The 20650-nt window shown below is 34.8% G+C and overlaps 1 protein-coding gene across 7 annotated transcripts in view; it reads right to left on the bottom strand.

Annotated features, from left to right (window-relative positions):
- Window positions 1-20650, bottom strand: part of magi2b (membrane associated guanylate kinase, WW and PDZ domain containing 2b) — a 105367-nt gene that overhangs the window by 15851 nt on the left and 68866 nt on the right. For 6 of the 7 annotated variants that reach the window (XM_051884420.1, XM_051884421.1, XM_051884419.1 and 3 more), the window contains 8 exons: window positions 20484-20650; window positions 17039-17547; window positions 15213-15378; window positions 8456-8487; window positions 5554-5731; window positions 3961-3996; window positions 3485-3600; window positions 1635-1830 (listed from right to left, as the gene is read on the bottom strand). The exon at window positions 20484-20650 is cut by the window's right edge and continues 16 nt beyond it. In XM_051884420.1, the coding sequence (XP_051740380.1) occupies window positions 1635-1830; window positions 3485-3600; window positions 3961-3996; window positions 5554-5731; window positions 8456-8487; window positions 15213-15378; window positions 17039-17547; window positions 20484-20650 (1400 nt within the window). The remainder of the gene's footprint in view (window positions 1-1634; window positions 1831-3484; window positions 3601-3960; window positions 3997-5553; window positions 5732-8455; window positions 8488-15212; window positions 15379-17038; window positions 17548-20483) is intronic. The other variant, XM_051884418.1, reaches the window with a different exon arrangement.

Below are 20650 nucleotides of genomic sequence, written 5' to 3'. Positions count from 1 at the left end.
TATATGGCCTAAAAGTAAGATGAAATTCTGCTAGCTTGAAATATAAATGAATGAGTAAAGTACTTACATAAAGTGCATATAAATATCAGTTGTCAGTCTATATCTCCCAATAATTTGTCTTATTAAGATGATATTTAAATGCTTAGTTTTATGATCAAAGCTCTGTAGTTTTCATTGTGGAGGCAAAATAAATAATGCAGTGAAATGTAATGATGATTGAGAGATGAACAAATAAACATTCCTTAAAAGACTGAAGTTTCATTTTTCAAACTCACATTTTAACATGATTTTTCTAAAAAATGATATATGGATAATCAAGTAAACCTAAGTTGCTTCATTCCAGCAACTGTTCATCTTGAAATATTACTAACAATAAAAAAGTTATTCTTATTTTTACTTTACAAAAATCAGGAAAGATATACTATTATACTAAATGGCCTTTTACTTGCTAAAAAAAGTATATGGGTCATTGACGAATAAGGTTTTTAAAAGTGTAAAAAAGCATAATGAAGATATAATTACAGTTTTATTAAGTGTTAACAATGAGATTATGTGGTTTTTATAATCAATTAACACTGCTTTTGTCATTTTTTACAAGATGGACAAAATTTGTTACTAAAAAGTCATTCGGTTTAACCAAAATTTCAGTTTTACCGAATGACACTTTTGGTTATACCGAATGACAATATTTTTCAAACAATGCTAACAGACTGATATCTAGCTAGCTAGCAAAAGGACAATCAAACATTTTATTTTTAGTACAAGTTTTTAAAATATTATGACATTTTCCATGTTTTATAGCGGTTGTACCGAATGACCTGATGTTTCAAGTGAAAACATACATTTTTAGTTACTTTGTCTGAATGATGTCACATCCTGTCACATGATATTGACCACATGACTTGATCCAAAATGGTCCCTTTATATTGGATACTCCGAATGACATCAATGAAATTCATTTTTCCGGACATTCTTTCTCATAACAAAGCAACTACTTCTACACATAATTTTAATACCATTTTGCACTATGTTGATATATGAGGTTATAAAATCATGCCAGAATAAAAAATATATACATTTATTACATTTTAAGATATTTTAATCACAAATGAAATGGCTGTATTGGCCTTTGGACGGTTAAACCGAATGACCTTTTGACACTTCAGAATCTTTAAAATACCTTTATATGTAGCAAAATATAATTAAAACCTTTTGGATTCAATAAAAGAGATCTAGCTGTACTACCTTACATACATCATGGATGTTATATCTTTGTTTTTTATTATTATTAAGGCCTTTGGACAAAAAAATGACCCGTCCATTGACCCATAAACAATCAATCAGACGACAGAAGGCATGTAGTAGATTGTGTACAACAGGGTTTTCAGCAAAGTTTTAATCATGTTGATAATTTTGAGGCCTTAGAAAGTTGCATATCAAATATGCAGTAGGCTTTATAGTGTTATTAAAGAAACTAAAAATGTACTTGTCTTAAGTTGCACCATGCAACTCATCCATATATAACTCATCCCAATCTTAAGGAATTTGTTGTTTTAGAAACCCTGACAGTGTAGTTACCGACTGGATTTTAGGATATAATTGTTTGTTTTGTGTCACTGGAGAGTTTTGCTCACCCTGCTGCGGCAGAACTCTCCTCCTGACGGTCAAGGTGACCTGTCCGTTTCGTGCAGCCGCGTGCATGAGGTCGATGACGTAGCGGTGTGGTCTCCCCGCCACGGGCATCCTGTCAACCGAGACCAGCTCATCTCCCGGACGCAGTCTGCCGTCGCGCTCCGCGGGGCTGTTCTCTATGATTGCTCCGATCACAATCTGTGAAGAAAAATCAGTCATCACATTAATGTGAACTGACATTCACAGTCTCATAATAATACTGTCACCAGATTTACATTACATGTTCAAACAGCCATTTTCTTGACTAAGCTGATGGGTTTATACATGTCTAGTCTGACAGAAAGTCGCTCTACTGCTGGTATTTATTTAAGAAAAGTAAATTAAAATAGCAGAGATTGGCAAAGACAACTAGCTAAGAGACGACTGTTAATAAACTGTCATTTGAATTTCAAGGAAATCCATGACAATTCAGTCTAAAGTAATGAGCCACAATTCTGCACAGAATCTGTGTAAAATAAAGCAGCACACCTGATGTACAGTGGCCATAAATGCTAGCAGATGCTGATACTATTTGATATATACCGTGGTACTGAACAAGGTTACTGTTATTGTTAATGATAACTATTATGCAGTAAACAGTAAACAATACTTTTGTTAACTAAAATAAAACTAAAAAATGCAGTTCAAAAGAATAAAACAAAGCACTAAAATATGACCAAAAATTCTGAAATTAATTTTATCTGAAATTACTTTTCAAGCCTGCCTTCAGACTAGCAAAGTATTCTGTCAAAACAACAGCACATCTGATTGACATGTAAAAAAACCAATCACAACGCTGAGTGTCTCGTCAGAGGCAGATGGAACAATTTCTGATGGAATGAAATGGATGAAAACTAAAAATGAAATGAATAATAATAAATAAAAATTAAAATGACAAAAAAAAAACTATTTATGGAAAATCCAAGCTCAAAACTGTAATGTAAAATAAAAACAAAACAATTAGAGCTGGGCATTATAATAAAAATATCACCTTATGAGTAATTTTTATATTATTGTAGCAATACATCTCTAAATATAGTTAATTTTTCTGGAAATTCATCCCCACAGTGTTATATACATTACATAACAATCATGTAGTAATGTGTATCTAGCAACTTAAATAGTTTAAAAATTCCCTTTCAAGCTTGATGGACACAAACTTATGTCATCAAGATTATTGACATCAATAATTTATTAATTATTGACATCAATTAACTTATTAAATCTGTTAGTAAAGACATGTATAATGTAACAAAAGATTCTGTTTCAAATAAATGCTGTTCTTTTGAACTTCTATTCATCCAAGAATCCTGAAAAAAATGTATGTTTCCACAAAAATATTAAGCAGCTCAACTGTTTTTAACATTGATAATAATAAGAAATAGTTATTGAAAACTACACACTGAAGACTGGAGTAATGATAATGAAAATTCAGCTTTGCGTCACAGGAATAAATTACATTTTAAAAAAATATTAAAAAAGAAAACAGTTATTTTGAATTGTAATATTATTTCACAATATTACTGTTTTTACTGTATTTTTTATATAATAAATGCAGCCTTGATAAGCATAAAAGACTTCTATATCATCATACAGCCCAGCTCTAACAATTACTGTGAAATTTCCAAAACTATAATAATCACTATAGTCATATACCATCATATTATCATGGTACATGCCAAAAAAAACATGATACTGCTAATGTCATATATGTAGCAGAAGGAAATGAATTTGTCAGGTGTGTGTTTCCATCTGCTGCTCGTGGAGCTGTACAGATATGAGCCAGTATCTGTTTATCCTGCCCCATACGAGCCTTGTCACGGGCCTCCGGACTCACAGCCTGCACCGCCTCGTCTCCACCCAGGATCCTGAAGCCGAAGCCGGTCTTCTCACGCAGCAGGTGCACTTCCACTTCTTGGTACTCCACACCTGAGGAACAAGAATTACAGATTAGACAAAGCACACCCAATTCAAGTTTATGTTAATTCATGGTGCTTCCTTGGGATGTTTGACATAATAGCAAAGATCAGGGCTTCTTCAGGAATATCAAACCATCTCTAAACCTAACCGCAAGCTGAAGGATCAGAGAACGCCACACGTTATGTAGGTCGCCTCACAAACCGGAGTGCTGAACCTTCTGATGTAGGAGAATAAGAGTATAGTGGTAGACAGAGAGCTAAAGATAGAGCACTGAAGTCACATGGGTTACATAAATTAGCTATTGAAATGTGACTAACAGCATATGTGCTCTGTGACATAAAGAAAGGGAAAGCAGCACAATAGACTTGCCTGTAGAGTCTGTCAGCGTCCGAGGTGGGACCGGCTCTGTGCGAATAAGAAATGAAAGCTTCAAACAATCAAATTATTCAAAAATACTTTGAACTATCAACTGGCCTTATGCTTTATTAAAGCTCATATGTGGGGGGATTTTCAAGGGGCCTGTCAAGAATTTTATAGGCTCATACTGCAGAGAAAATTAAGCCTTTTTTCTAGTTGTGACATGATTTTCATGAAAATGAAGGCTCTCGATTGTCATTAATATAATGTGAAAAATCGGAATAATATAGTATAGTATCATATAGTATAATATAGTATAGTATGATATAGTAGTGAAATATAGTATAACGTAGTATAACATAATATATTATAGTATGATATAGTATAGTGTAATATAGTATAGTATAATATAGTATAATGTAATAGTATAACATAATATAGTATAGTATAATATAGTATAACATAATATGGTATAGTATAATATAGTATAATATAATATAGTATAGTATGATATAGTATAATATAGTATGATATAGTGTAGTATAATATTATATAACAGCATAACATAATATAGTATAGTATGATATAGTATAGTGTGATATAGTATATTATATTATAGTATAGTATGATATAGTATAGTGTAACATAGTATGATATACTGTAGTATAATATTATATAGCAGCATACCATAATATGGTATAGTGTAATATAGTATAATATAGTATGATATACTGTAGTATAATATTATATAGCAGCATACCATAATATGGTATAGTGTAATATAGTATAATATAGTATGATATAGTGTAGTATAATATTGTATAACAGCATAACATAATACAGTATGGTATTATATAGTATAGTGTAATATAGTATAATATAGCATGATATAGTATAGTATGATTATATAGTATAGTGTAATATATTATAGTATAGTATGATATAGTGTAGTATAATATAGTATAATATAGTATAGTATAATACAGTATAGTATGATATAGTATAGTGTATAGTATAATATAGTATGATATAGTGTTGTATAATATTGTATAACAGCATAACATAATATAGTATAGTATGATATAGTATATTATAGTATAGTATGATTATATAGTATAGTGTAATATAGTATAGTATGATATAGTGTAGTATAATATTATAACAGCATAACATAATATAGTATAGTATGATTATATAGTATAGTGTAATATAGTATAGTATGATATAGTGTAGTATAATATTATATAACAGCATAACATAATATAGTATAGTATGATTATATAGTATAGTGTAATATAGTATAGTATGATCTAGTATGATATAGTATAGTGTAATATAGTATAATATAGTATAACATAGTATAACATAACATAAAATAACATAACATAGTATAACATAAAATAACATAACAAACAGTAAATAATTATATACCACTAATTAGAATTTATTGAGATTCATTGTTGAGAAAAATGAGAATTACAAAATAAAAGTAAAAAAAAAAGAATTTGTGGGGAAACAAAAACTAACAGTCCTAAAACTGCTTTATTTTTAAGCAAATGAATATAAATGATTAGAATACACTGCCCACCAAAAGCTCTGACTTACGTCTGCTTTCGTAAATGGCACGTGACTTCTCATAGAGGTCGTAGGGGTCAGGCTTGCCCAGGTGGAAGCCTTCTGTGTCCGGAACAGAGGAGCGATGGAGCGTCTGGCCGGGATGTGGAGCACCGTGGGGGAGCAAAGTGGCCGACAAGCTGGTCTGGGGGCTTCCTTGAGGGTCCCACTGCAAGGACAATACAGACAATAGACCGGTTTGAGGAGATAATACATATACATACACTAAAAAGTAGTGAAAATCTCCCATGTAGATCCTTTAAAAGATCAAACAGAGAGCATTCGGTCTATCATAAAGGTGACCCCTGTCATTACTTTCTGCGAGGAGAGAGTTTAGCAGTCCAATCGCTCTCTGGAGGTTCAGCAGGGGAGAAGAATTAAGCCCTAAGTGTGGAACTAATGTGTGAAGTGAAGTATCTGTGCTACAGTCATGCGCCCCGGGGGCTAATGGATCCTATTTCCTGTGAGCTGTTCATTTCACCTGCAGCTCTCTGTTTAACCTGCCAATTCCATTACGAGCCCTGAATCCAGCTGAACTGGACGGCTTCCTGAAAATGATGTATCTCACACCGACATAAAAGTGAACTCACATGAAATTAGATATCAAGGATAGTTCTAGAAATACCTAAATGTGAATGTGCTAAATGAAATGTTTTCATTACTTTACAAGGCTTCAGAGAAACTCAACCTGGGATGTGTAGTCCATGTAGTTTCTCAAACAGCATTTGTGGACCTGCAATGTAATTAAGGCATGTAAAACTAAGGGAAATCAGACCAGAGGACTAAAAACACTGTGGAGAATTTGTTTGATGTGGGATAGTGACAAGAGCAGCCTGGATGTTCTGCTAAATATCTCCTCTCGCTGGAATACTCGATTCTGATTGGCCAATTAGAATTAGCCAATTCCTCAGATAAATATTTTTGTATAAAGGCCAATAAGCTATGTTAAGTGAAACCTTTTATTATAAATTATAATTGTTATAAATTATAATTAATTATAAATTTATTATTTCATTTTATATATATATATATATATATATATATATATGGGTCAATGACGAATAAGGTTTTTAAAAGTGCAAAAAAACATAATGGAGATATAATTAATTTTGAAGTTTTATTAAGTGATAACAATGAGATTATGTGGTGTTTATAATCAATTAACACTGCTTTCGTCATTTTTTACAAAATTTGTCACCAAAAAAGTCATTTGGTTTAACCAAAATTTCGGTTTTACCAAATGATGCTTTTGGTTATACCGAATGATGATATTTTCAAACAATGCTAACAGGCTGATATCTAGCTAGCTAGCAAAAGGACAATCAAACATTTTATATTTAGTACAAGTTTTTAAAATAATACAACATTTTCCATTTATATGTACATGTTTTCGGATGTCATATCTTTGTTTTTTATTATCATTAAGGCCTTTGGACAAAAAAATGACCCGTCACGTCTTTGACCCATATGTATGTATGCATGTGTATATATATATATATATATATATATATAAATATGTGTGTGTGTTTATGTATATATATATGTATATGTGTATATGTATGTATATATATATATATGTATGTATGTATACACACACACACACACACACACACACAAACACACATTTTCTGCTTCCTGAACTGTACACTTTTAAGCAGAATTTAATGTATATATTTATACATTTTTTTCCTGTATATAAATAAAAGAACAAAAATATATATAAAAAAACAGATTTAATAAAATAAAAAAATAATACAATAAAATACATTTTCATGGCCTTCTTGAAATATTTATGGATAATACATTTTCACTCGCCATTGGCTAGAGTGACAAAAAGATCATTTTGAACCCTTCTAGACGGGTTTGTATCATGCTGAAGTGGTTTATTTTGTGAAATAAATAATCAGTAAATAAAATAAATTAAAAAATCCCACAGGTTTGGAGTGACATGAGAGTGAGTAAATAATGACAGAATTTTCATTTTGCGTGATCTCTTTCTTTAATATTTAAAACTTCAAGTGAATCTATTTTCAGAAATGAGGAGTTTTGTTTTTAAGTCTGCCAGAGCTATAAATCACAGAGCGGAATGATTGAGTCCGCAGGTCTCGGGGACAGAGGAGGAGGAATATCAATTGAGTATCACCTGCATAATCTTTGCTCGGAATAATTTCTCTTCATGATAAACACATTCTAGCGCACGCCTCGCGCACACACACACACACATATTAAAAAGGCCCACTTTGCTGTCAGTTAAAGCTTTTTGTTTGCTAATGCAGCAGCACAAGAAGCATACTGATTAAGTACGCCACCCATGGCGACTGCGTTAATGCATCTGTCACCCGGGACATCTCCATGTCGGGTTTCATCAGAGTGTTATCCAGCGTGGAGCTGAACACGTGCTGAGACTAAGAACTCACGGCTGCGGTTTGTCTTTAAGAGCGATCGGAGATTGATGCTGCATTCGCTCTGAGCTGCCGAGGGATTTCAGCCATCAGACGCTAGTCCAAGGTCTTTGCTAAAGGCCAGCGGATAGCCAGAGGTGTGCAGGTGGTCAAATCCTCTTACATTACACGAAAACATGATTTGATCATTTCTCCAGCAAACACTGGCGCAGAATGACAACTGTCAAAATTCAATCAGCATACCTGCTGAAATTATTTATCAATTCAAAAGCAAATATTGGCAGAAAATATTCTACTGTACATATATAAGTATTTCTGTGACTTTTCACTTTTTTTTTTTTTAAAGACAACAACAAAAAAAAAACAAATCTAATAATTGGTCTTACTATTCATTAAGCCTCTGAAGTTACAGCAGTTTAAGTCAAGGTCAGTTCAAGAACATGCAAAAACAAACAGATGTTTGACAAACTAAACATTTAAAACCCATTTACCTGTTTTGTGGGATCCCAGGGTGTGAAGAGGCCTGACAGAGAAAGAAAGATAAAGATTAATATCATTAGATCTTCTTTAAAGAGTAAAATAGCAATTTTTTCATAATAGTCACATAATATTTGTCCCCTTCACTTTGTTGTCCTGTAGGGTCTTAAGTGAGGAAAGTTTATTGCATTTGTTTGTGAGGTAATTACATCATTAGCTTTGATTAGCTTTGAACAGAAGCCAAACTCTGTAAAAGAGGCAACAGACACTAAACAAGATTTTTACAACTCTTGTGATTTTCAGTCAGTTCTGAATGATCATAATGTGTTGTATCTATACCACTGTAGCAGCCTACAAATAGCTCAGTATCGCTTCCTTATATCAGTAGTAAAATTGCATTAGTATTAGTATTACATACATCTATACATCTTCCGCTCGAGTCTATGGCAGCCCACAGAACCACCTGCGGAAAAGTTATGAAATTTGGCACACAGATAGAGGATAGTCTGAACTGTCACCATAGCAAATTTGCAGTCTCTAACTCAATCCCTCTAGCGCCACCAACTGTCCAAAGTTGCACCCACGTTTATGCTTATAACTTTTGAACCGTAATGGTGCGTTCACACCAGACGCGAATGAAGCGTTAAGCGCGAGTGATTTACATGTTAAGTCGATGCAAAGACGCAAATAGACATCCTATGGCGTGATTCGCGCGAATGAGGCGGCGCGAATGACGCCATTCGCACAAATGACGCGGTGAGAATTGAGCGTTTCGGGCGTTTGATTTGCGCGAGTTGAAAAATCTGAACTTTGGCGAAAATTCGCGCCGCGTTAACCAATCAGGAGCTTGCTCTAGTAGTGACGTGATTACGACGTATCGAGAGGAGGCAGAAATCCGAAACAACAATGGAGACTGGAGCCGCCTGGCAGAGGCCCCTCTCATGACACGAATTCGCGTCTGTTGTGAAGCGAATTTCACGCGCGAATGAAGCGAGTAAACTCAAAATGTTCAAACATCCAGCTACGCGCGAATAGCGTTATTTATTCGCGCAAGTCGCGTCTGGTGTGAACGCCCCATAAGGGCTAGAAACAAAATTTCCTCTGATTCCCGCCATTTTGAATTTCCTGCAAAACTTACTTTTTCAAATTCCTCCTAGGCCGAAAATTTAACCAGATCATCCTCAGACCATGCTGACAAAAATTTATGGAATTCAAGTTGATTCGTCAAATCATTCTCGAATAACGCGCAAGCAAATTCGACAAAGAGCACACCAAAATGAATATGAGGCTATATCTCCTTCAGCGTATTCTGACCAAACTTGGTTTGTGTTATGATAACCATGTTCTGAGTGTACCTGCAGTTTCAGAGCAGTGCCACCTAGTGGTCAGGAGATATATAAATGGACATTTTTGCTTATAACTTTTTAACGGTTGGGCTAAAAATCACAAAACTCTCTCTTTAGATTTGGTGCAGTATGCAAAGTCGAACGATGCACAATTTTCCCATGTCGGCCATTTTGATATTTGTTGTAAAATGCTATTTATTACAAATGCATTGGCGTATCGTTACAAAACTCGGTATGTGTCTTCAGCACCATGCCCTGAAGGTAATCAAAAAGTTTTGCGGCTATGCTAGTAACTTTTTATTAATTTCCCTACTGTAATGAAACTTAATAGATTCTTTGGGTCATGCCGAGAACATAGATATCAGTTTGACTATAGTCGGCCAAATTTCCTGTCCGCCAAATGACTCTGAGGCTGTATCTCTGCAATGCTTTGACATACTGACACCAAACTTTGAATGTGTCATTGTCATCTTACTCTGACCACACCACATCAATTTGGTCATAGTGCCACCTATTGGTCAAAAAAAGATAAACCGTTAAATCAAATTATAAATGACTGATATAAAAAAACATATACCAAAATCTATTTAAAATACATTTATTTCATACTAAGTATACTATATACAAACCATTAACATATTTATTGACGTATCACTTAAGACTTACTGATATAAAATTATAATTCAACTTTATTTGGAGTATTTCTTTATTGCCCAATGCACATTTCTTAATATTATGCCTAAAATGTGTTTTAATATCACTGTTAATAAGGATTGTATAATCTCTGTATAATATCAGTCTTTAAATGCAAGATATTTAAAGTGTGCCTAAGTGTATACTTGCAATAGTTCCACTTTAGCACAATCAAATATACTTAAGTATATCTTTAGTTGGACCTCAGCACTACTTCCGCACAATTAAAGTGCATTAAGTACAAAATTAGTTGTTCCAGTTTATCAGACTTTAAGTATATAAGTTTAGTATACCAAAAGTACAATTGCAGGGTATTTTTATTTAGCACATATATATATGTAAATGTATTTGTAGTATACTTAGCACAAAATAAATGTATTTCAAATAAATGTTAGTATTTTTTTTCCACTAGGGTGTATTTATGATTTTTCATCCTTTTTGCCTAAAATCATCTTAATATGTCTTTAATTGCTCATTGTTGCAGTTGGTCTGATGCTCCCAGCCATGTTGGCATGACTTATCCTGCCTTCTTCGTGCTTGGATTAATTTTATTCATTTTCCATTAAATACATCAAAAACTCATTATTTATAACAAATTTATTTTTTGACATCCTACCTATTTACTTGAGAAGAAAATGTGGATAAGAAATTATTTTTCTGACGCTACTAACATTGTTTTTTTTTTCTTGCTTTATATAAAAATGCCAAAAGGGTCAGAAAAATAAAAATTAGTCTTATTTACACAATTTTTGAAAAATACTACTGATAATAATTCTAATAGTGAATAAGAATATTATACTTAATATTGTTTAACATGCTTCATAATAATATTAATAATCTAAATTACCTAAATAAACATCTAAACTAACTTTTTTACAAATACATTATTTTTTAATAAAGAAATTGTCATAATTATTGAGTATCTTACGGACACAAATGGAAAGGCATTTTTATGGGTCAGATCTGATAGAAACAATATAGTTAAAATTGCACATTTTTACTTTTTACAGTGCCGTAATACCATAATACTGCTTTTTTTGTTTTGTTTTTTAATATTAAGTTCCCCATATAATAAAACGCATAATGTGCATTTGTGATTTGACTGTAATAAGAAGAAGGTTGTTTAAGATTCATCTGCAATGCGATTATACCATGGCTGGAGGTGCTGTGAGAATAATGAGTTATGACTTTTCATTTCTTAGTCTCATACCTGTTTCTTTCAATCACGAACTATTGTGTGTGTGTGTGTGTGTGTGTGTGTGTATGTGTGTGTGCATGAAAATACACATGCATGTGTGTGGCCTGTATGTCTGGGTGTGTGTACGTGAGTATTTGTAGCATAAGGCATTTTTATGCCTACTTAAACTAACAGGATTACATCAAACGCTATATGACCAGGACACGACTTGGCAGCGAAGGGCTAAACATAAAGCCTCGGGCAAATATGCACAGTCGTGCCACTCCATAACTCCTCATCCTCCCCCAATGCATCACAAAAGATGCCATATGGACAACAAAAACCAAAGAACTTCGGTGTAGCTTGCATGCAAGACTTCTTGATTGCTTTCAATCTGACTTGAACACTGAAACAACCTTCAAAAAAGTCCAAATTAAAAGTTGAAGGACATGTTCTGTCAATGGCATCAGTCGCGTGCTGCAAGCGCAGTGCGCCTCATGTGTCCTTGGGTTTTGTTCATGTCGTGAGTCTCTCTCAGGTGAAGTCTGAAAGGTGAGTCAGATGGTATCATGAGAGACTTGAGGTGACTGTCAGCTCCGAGTACTCCGAGACCCAGATGGAATAGAGCCAAGAGGATGTAAGAGAGCTGCCGGCACTGCTGAAATGCCATGGCCCTGATGATATTTCCGACAGTCTAGAGAGTCAGAAGAGTATAGTTATCACCTCGCACCTGCCTGTCCAGTCCTACCTGTGTCAATAATCCTGACAAAAGAAGATGGACAGTGATTTTGCGCTCTGACTGCTGCACTAATAAGGTAGAGAAATGCTTGAAGAATTTGAAATGGGAATCATGAATAGTTCTAGTTCCTTAACGATTCCATTAACGATTCTTTTAGTACTTTGGAAACATTCAGAATTAAATGCATTTCTTATTGCATTTACCTCCCTCGGCAGTGTGCTGCCAAATGAGATCATTTCAGATTTTAACAGAAATAAATCTAATGAAATGATTGCAAAAGTTGCGTTTATACAGGCACATGGGTGCAAATGCAATCCAATAACTGGTCCTAACTAGGGCTGGGTGAAATATTGATATTTGCAATATATTTGTTATGCTTTTTTTGGCAGAATTACATGTAAGTAAATATTGCTGTCTATTTCTATGTATTGTTTTGTTCTAATGGTGCATATAAACAAAACAAGATTAAATATATATATATTTTTTTCTTTTGTTTATTTAGTGAAAACAGCGTAGAAATCAAGCCTTGATTTATTTTCAATTAGATTTTTCAACGTATTTTACTTTTTTCATTTTTGAATCGTCAACAACAGCTGCTTGAAATAATGATTCCATGTTAATTTAGTATAATTTTAATACATATATATATATATATATATATATTAATTTTAGTATTATTTGAATTAATATTTTAAATTAATTTGAACTTTTTTGCTAAGTTTTAGTAATTTTGTCATTTTCATTGTGATTTTGTCATTTTTATTAATCTTTTTAATGTTTCTAAAATGTATTTAATTATTTTTATTTTAGTTTTAGTCATTTTAGATTTTCTTTTAAGTTTTTTGCACCTAGTTTTTATTTTTTTTTCAGCTTTATTTCAATTATTGAAAACTATTTAATAGTAACAATACTGCTCTGACCATAAAACAGTCATTTTAATTTCTAAATAATAACTTTACAGAAATATGATATTTACAAGATATTTTAAAAAAAAAAAGATCAAAATATATACTGAATATGACAAAATGTTGAGGTTTTTTTTTAGCTATAATCACCCATTCCTAGTCCTAACTAAACACTATTAAATAAAAATACAAAATATATATTTTTTAGTATTTTTATTTAATACTAAAATAGTATTAAAATTAAAAAAAAATTGAAATTCTATACACATTTCTTATTTATTTAAAAAAATTAACTGAAAAGTATTTCAACCCCGGTAAGAATTGTGGATATTCGCTCTTGTTCTGGTGTGAAATTATGCTTGTCTTGACATTTATTTGCCCATTCATCCTGCTGCTTTAAATAGATATATTCATGTAAATTTATGTAAATTATGATAATATAAACTCTTCACGTCACTAAGAATAAATTATGTCTCCTCAATCAGCATCTATTTCAGAGTATTCCCTCAGTGCTTCCTGCAGGGAAGTTACACGCTCTGATTGGCCTGTTCGCTGAATGCCCCGCCCCCTTTCAGCCACTCTGCATTCTGATTCGTCTTCCTGTTTATCTCCACCAGCTCAGTGTGGGAGTCGTGTTTTAATTAGACAACCGGGGAAAAGAGCTGTGAACATGGCCGGCGCTGGCCGGGCTCTTGGCAGAGCGCCGGCAGGAAACTGAATGGTCTCGCACTTAGCCAGTGAGTCACGTGGGATGTCTCTCGCTCCGTTACAAGAGGCCTCGGAGTGTTTGCTGAGCGGTCCTTTAAGACCGTAGCCTTCGATATAGTCATGAAACACGCCGAGGAGGTGAGAACAGACGCACAGCGTAATTGGCAGGATGCGTGGGTGTAATTACTTGATTGATAGCGGTTCAGAGAAACGGACAAGCATCTTAAGAACACATATCAGGCTTACTGTACACATGGAGAGACTATAAGACTAATAGAAGAAGTTTCTATTAATTGCTTCATTAATTTCCATTCTAAGAATATCCTAATTATGAAGAGTGATAAAATATTACACTCTGCATGGACATTTTAATGAAAGTAAGCACTCTGATAAGTGGACGCGCATGGAATTAGTAGATTAGCTTGGCTCAAGTCTGTTTTGCTAATAACTGTCACCAGCTCTAGCCAAGAGATGATACAGTGTGCAATCTTGCGAAGACTTTGCTAAAATTGCCCCAAAACAGCTCATCAGCTTCAGTTATTCTGAAAGCAAACAGTTTGAGTCTGAGAAATTGAGATGTACTGGTTTGTGAGGACTCGATAATAGGAGTATTTCTCTCATATTATTTCAAAATATTTCCAAATCAAAGCTTAAAGCAAATTAGGCTGATGTTCAGAGAGCTTAGAAAAGACTAAAAACTGAAGCACTGACATATACAAAGTTACTTTCCTCATTTCTACCCAAACTTCAAAAGAACAATTCACCCAAAAATCAATATTCTGTCATCTTTAAATAATAATTATCAGCATACCTGGCCAATGTGAGGAAAAGAAAATATTGGAAACATCCTCTGCAAACAGCAATAACAATGTGCTTTCAATGAAATTAGGCTTAAATTTTGGTTTCTTTTTCACACAAAGCTGTCGTAAGGCTTTAGAAGCCTTGGAATATAGTGCACAGGCCATAAGGACCACTTTTATGTAACCTTTATGATGGTTTTTAGCAGGTTTCGGAGCAACAATTTTAGCAAAATTTCTCCTTTTGTGTTCCACAGAAGAAAAAAAAAACCATGAGGCTGAGTAAATGAATTTTCATTTTTCAGTGAACATTTCATTTTGCCAGAGTCCAGAATAGATTTCAGGCAACCTTCAGTACCTTTCTGATGAACTTGGTTTCAAAAATGAAGGGTGGAAATGTGCGCACCTGCTGCTGCTCCTCTCTGAATGACAAGCGTAGCCTCTGTTCCCACTGGACAGTCCTTGAGCAGCTGCACCACCTGTGTGTGGTTGAGTCCCTGGAGACCCTTTTGATTAATCTCCACCATCAAGTCTCCTTCACATAACCCCGGACAACCCTGCGGCTCCAGAACCTGATCAAAACGTATTGAAACAGTTATGACACATATTACGCTTGATAAACCTGCATATAAGAATTTAGACAGGACATATAACCATTTAATATCCTTAAATACAGCTTGCAAATGAATTTTCCCTTTTCGCATTTTGGTTTGACCATTACACTCGCCCCATACTTATCATAAGTACAACAGAAGCCTATTTTACAATTTGTTTAGACGTCTTCGGAGATGCGAGCTCCAGGCCGTCAGCGGCCGTTCAGGGCTCGTGTATCCACCGAGAACAGCTTCATCTCGGCCAGTGCTTCAAGGATTTGCTTATAGTGGTTAAACATGAGATATAATTCATTTTGGGTATATAAAATGGGCAATCTTTGGTCTTATTAATCTATTACTTGTTACTGAGAAAATCGAATTGGGCTATGTTAAATTTAATAATTTAATATTAAGGCTATATTTAACTTACATCCTGTAGAGCACTGCTTTTGTAGGTTTGACTGAATTGTACAATTGTGTTTATTTTCTGTTGTAATTTATAATGTCTATTGTTGTTAATTTAAATATTGTTGTTCAACAAATATTATTTTATATAAATAATGTGTTGTATTTGGTATTGAGAAAGGGTCCATTAGTGCGTAATATGGATTGCGTGAAAGTTACATTAATACGCCATTAGATGGCGCCAAACTTTACGAGTGAATGAGTCAGAAGCAAGAGACTTTTGAATTGAAAGGGACTTTTGCAAACAAAGGACGTTGTTTTAGCGCTGTTATGGAAAATTCCCTTAACTTCCCAAAATAAAATGAGTTTCAATGGAGTGACTCAACATTCCTTTGTTACTAGTTCTAAAGTGACTTGGTCAAACTGTTGTATAAACGCAATATATATTGCTCATATATATAAATATATTTGTTTATAATTCTTATTATATAATAACTATATCTATCTCTCTCTCTCTCTCTCATATATATATATATCATATTTAGATAAATAATATAACTATATTTATCCTAATTATATAAAAAAGCCACTAGTCAGTTGAACAAATACGTTAAATAAAAATATAATTTATTTAAAAATTTGTTAATATTTTTTCCATTGGTTTATACAGTAGGGGCCAAAAGTGATGTCCAGAGGGGATATTTGTTTTTTATTACTTTACAAAAATATGAGGAAAATATTTTATATTTTTTAAATATTTTAAATATGAATGAAAAACAAAACTAAACTTGGTTAATGTATTTATCTGACAAAATTATTTGGCAAAAAGGGCAAGCTATAGGTTTTATTTTACTAAAAAAAGAAAAGAAAAAAAAAAGCTCACAGAAAAAAGCATACACTGACTACAACATAATCAGTTATTAATATTTTGTTGGTTCTCTCTTGTTTTTGCATGTGTTCATAATTTCTTGGTATTACAGCCTGGCCAAAAATTATCTCCACAACATTTGGCATGTTTCATTGCATTATAACAAATAAAATAGACTCCAAGCACAACTATGTATTATGATTACAAAACCTTTAACAATGTTAATAATTATTAATTAATAATATTCAACTAAAGGGTGAAGATGTCAATTTTCCTAGGCTGGACATCACCTTTGGCCACTACATATAATTTAATTTCAGTTTGAGACCACTGCATTAAAATGTTTCTTAATGGATATCAGCGCACCTGTTTGACTCTCTGCCCTGTGGGACTGTCCGCTATGGTGAACCCAAAACCCTCTGTGCCTTTGGTTATAGTGAGACTCAGAAGCTCAGGGACCACTTGAGCCCCGGCGGTTGCTCCCGAAGATGACGCCATGGAGACGCTGTCATCGGGAGGGGGTCCCGGTGTGGTCAGGGATGGAGGCTGCGAGCCGTCCAGGTGGGTGTCTCCAGGGTGGGGATGTGGGGTGAGGCCCTCGCCGTGCTCAGGTACTAAGCGGCCAGTCAAAGACATGTACTCCATGTAATTTTCATAGTTGTTCCTTCCATTGAGCAGCAAGGGGTGATCCACAAGGCCCAAAGGGGGCATGGAGGAGCTAGCAGAGGGGTCCTCTGGGTCGTAAGGGAGGGGGTAACCTCGACACAGCACCAGAGTGACGCTCTGGCCAATGGGGACTGACTGGAAGAGCTTCACCACATCGGCATGGGTGGTGCCCAAGACACAGATGTCATTGATGTAGACGATCACATCACCTGATGAAAAAATGAGAGTACTAAACATGCATATTTAAAAAAAATATGAAGTGCCATACTCCCAAGTGCATTATGTCATCGCTCTCACATCTAGAATGTGTATGTACATAAATTATCTTCATTATTAAGGATATCGGCTCTCTTGCAAGACATAATTATGCTGCCTTCTGAACGGGTGTTCACACTGAGTGGTTTACAATGAAAAAGCAACCGCAAGTCATTAATTTTCAATGAAACCAGTTTAATTCTGGTGGCATGACCAACCAATGTTTTATTATGAAGTAGAGAAGACTTCAATTTTATGCAAATGAGCAATGCGATGACAACCAATGAGAGACAGTGATGCAGTTACAGGATACTGTAGTCAAGCAAGTGCGCCTGTTACCAACAGGCAGAACAAAACTTCATCGACACTGTAGAAAAGCAATCCCAGAATGCACTACGACTCAGTGAAAAAAAAAAAAAAAATCAAAAAAATGTCAATTAGAAATATATTTATTTAATTCAATACTGTAAAGTATTACATTCTTACACAATATTTGTGTATTGTATGTATTTGTGCTTAGAGTATCACGCTGTTAGCTTAGCAACATGCTAATGTCAAAGTCCATTGGAATCAACTAAGTCGAGTCTCCTGCGTATTTCACACAAGGGCTAATATTTGTGTGACGTGCAAAGTTGTCCTCTTAAAGGGTTAGCTCACCCAAAAATGAAAATTCTTTAATTAATTAGTTACCCTCATGCTGTTCCACACCCTTAAGACCTTCGTTCATCTTCAGAACACAAATTAAGATATTTTTGATAAAATCCGTGAGCTTTCTGACCTCCGATAGACTGCAACATTATTACCACTTTCAAGGTCCAGAAAGGTAGTAAAGACATCATTAAAATAGTCCATGTGACTACATTGGTTCAAACTTAATGTTATGAAGTGACGAGAATAAATTTTGTGTGCAAAAAAACAAACAAAAATAACAACTTTATTCAACAATTTCTTCTCTTCCATGTCAGTCTCCTACGGTGTTGACGTTGTAAACACAGTGCAGCGCTTCCGGGGTCTACGCCAGAACACCGGCTCATTATTGGTGCGGAAGCACTGCACTGTGTTTACTAAGTCAACACTGTAGGAGACCGACAGGGAAGTTAAGAAATTGCTGAATAAAGTTGTTATTTTTGTTTGTTTTTTGCGCACAAAAAGTATTCTTGTCGCTTTATAACATTAAGATTGAACCACTGTAGTCACATGAACTATTTTAACGATGTCTTTACTACCTTTCTGGGCCTTAAAAGTGGTAATAATGTTGCAGTCTATCGGAGGTCAGAAAGCAGTTGACCTCTTTTGCCCACGAGAGTTCACCAAAATTGCGCTAAAGTGACCACAGACATCAAGGAAGCTCACAAGGTTTTGGAACAGTCAGGGCTATTATATCATGTTTAAGGACACACATACTCAGGGTTAATAAAATAGCCTTTCTTTAACCCACATGTTTACTAAATCATATCACTTTGGATTAAAGTAATCTCCACACACACACAGAAAGTCAGTTGCATAAGTACAGACAGTTGTAGATACCGACTAAGCAAGCTATCAGCAAAGCTGGCTAGTAATGAGACATCTCTGTAATAAAGGCAACATGAGGCCTGTTGAAATTGCACAAGCCAACTGTGTATGTTTGTGCAGAATAGAGTAGGACTTCTATAAAAAGGACCCCATTCCCCCATCAAAAGCGGATAAAACACACAAGATCCCACCAAAGCCCAAATTGCAATGCTAGCTGGAGGCATATGCAAATAAAGCCACAGCCAGCATCATTATCTGTGAGGGCCTTGGGAAGTGATGTCATCTTCAGAGCTCACAGATGTGATTCACTTCTAAAGTTAACACATGATCAAGGAAACAAACAAGCCATCCAGAAAGGTAGACTCGCAGTGAGGACACAAGATTTCTGTACTAGGTTAAGAGTTCCTCTACAAGAGAACAGAGAACTTATGGAAAAGCAGCAAATAAGCCTACGGTGTCCGCCTGTGATGACTCACTCAAACACGCTCTTTCATCAGAGAAAAACACAATGCGACAACCGTGACCTTGCGCTAGCTCTGTGCAAGCTATTAGAGACTGTTGTCAAGCGGTCGCTACAGAGATAATGATGTTTCCTAGTCCATGCACTGAAGGTTTTCTCCTGAGATGTGAGGTCGCTGCTCAGCACTGCTTATATATTGATAAGTGTCAGCATATTAATCAGTCCGCTGAAGCTGGAAAATTAGGCTTGCTGGCATTGTTTGTCTTTCTTAGCAACAGTAACTATGGTTGGGGTGACAATCATTGGTCAAATTGTATCTCTCTTTTTAAATAAATTCATTTATATTTAACATTTTCTTAAGAATCTCAGCTAATGCTAATATCGTGCATATATTTAGTGAAATGCTCCCCTCTACAGTTCATTTCTCTGCTGTGGACACTAAATGACTTACCTGAGGTAAATGTAATGCTACGTGAGATATTATTCTCAAGCTGTTTTATTGATGTCTTTCCGCGGTTGAAACGCTGGTTGAGAGATTACACATAAACATATCTGTGCATCGATCTTCTGTTCTTCTTCTTCGCTTTTTTCTGTTGTGGTGGTTAGCAAACAGCATTGCATTACCACACGCGCACCCTTCTGGATTGGAGTGTGGATCACATATGACTGACTGTATTCGTCGTCTGACTATAGGCACCGAACTGTGACGTCCGTACCGTGACGGTTTGGGATGAATACATGTACTTTTACACCCCTACTATATAATAATCACTTTACATCAAAATATTATCAAAGTTTCATAGATTCATAACCCAATTCTCCCTTCTGCTAGAATATAACAAACTTATAAAGGTTAACACAAATTTGAAATGAAACACATATGTTAAGAGGTCTTGATTTCCTTGACCTTCTCACCTGTGTCCATCTTGCCATCTTGGGCTGCAGGTCCATCAGGTATGACGCTCTTGACCTGTAGGAATTCGTCCGGCTCGTCCCCACCAATGATGGTGAAGCCAAATCCCATGTTACTCTTCTGGAGTACCGTGGTGAGGAACGTCCCTTTGAGTTGTGTGGCGTCCCTC

This window comes from Ctenopharyngodon idella, chromosome 24 (genome assembly GCF_019924925.1).
Source record: "Ctenopharyngodon idella isolate HZGC_01 chromosome 24, HZGC01, whole genome shotgun sequence".
NCBI lineage: Eukaryota > Metazoa > Chordata > Actinopteri > Cypriniformes > Xenocyprididae > Ctenopharyngodon > Ctenopharyngodon idella.
The sequence above is the reverse complement of the archived record's forward strand: the minus strand, read 5'-3'. Positions and strand labels throughout refer to the sequence as shown.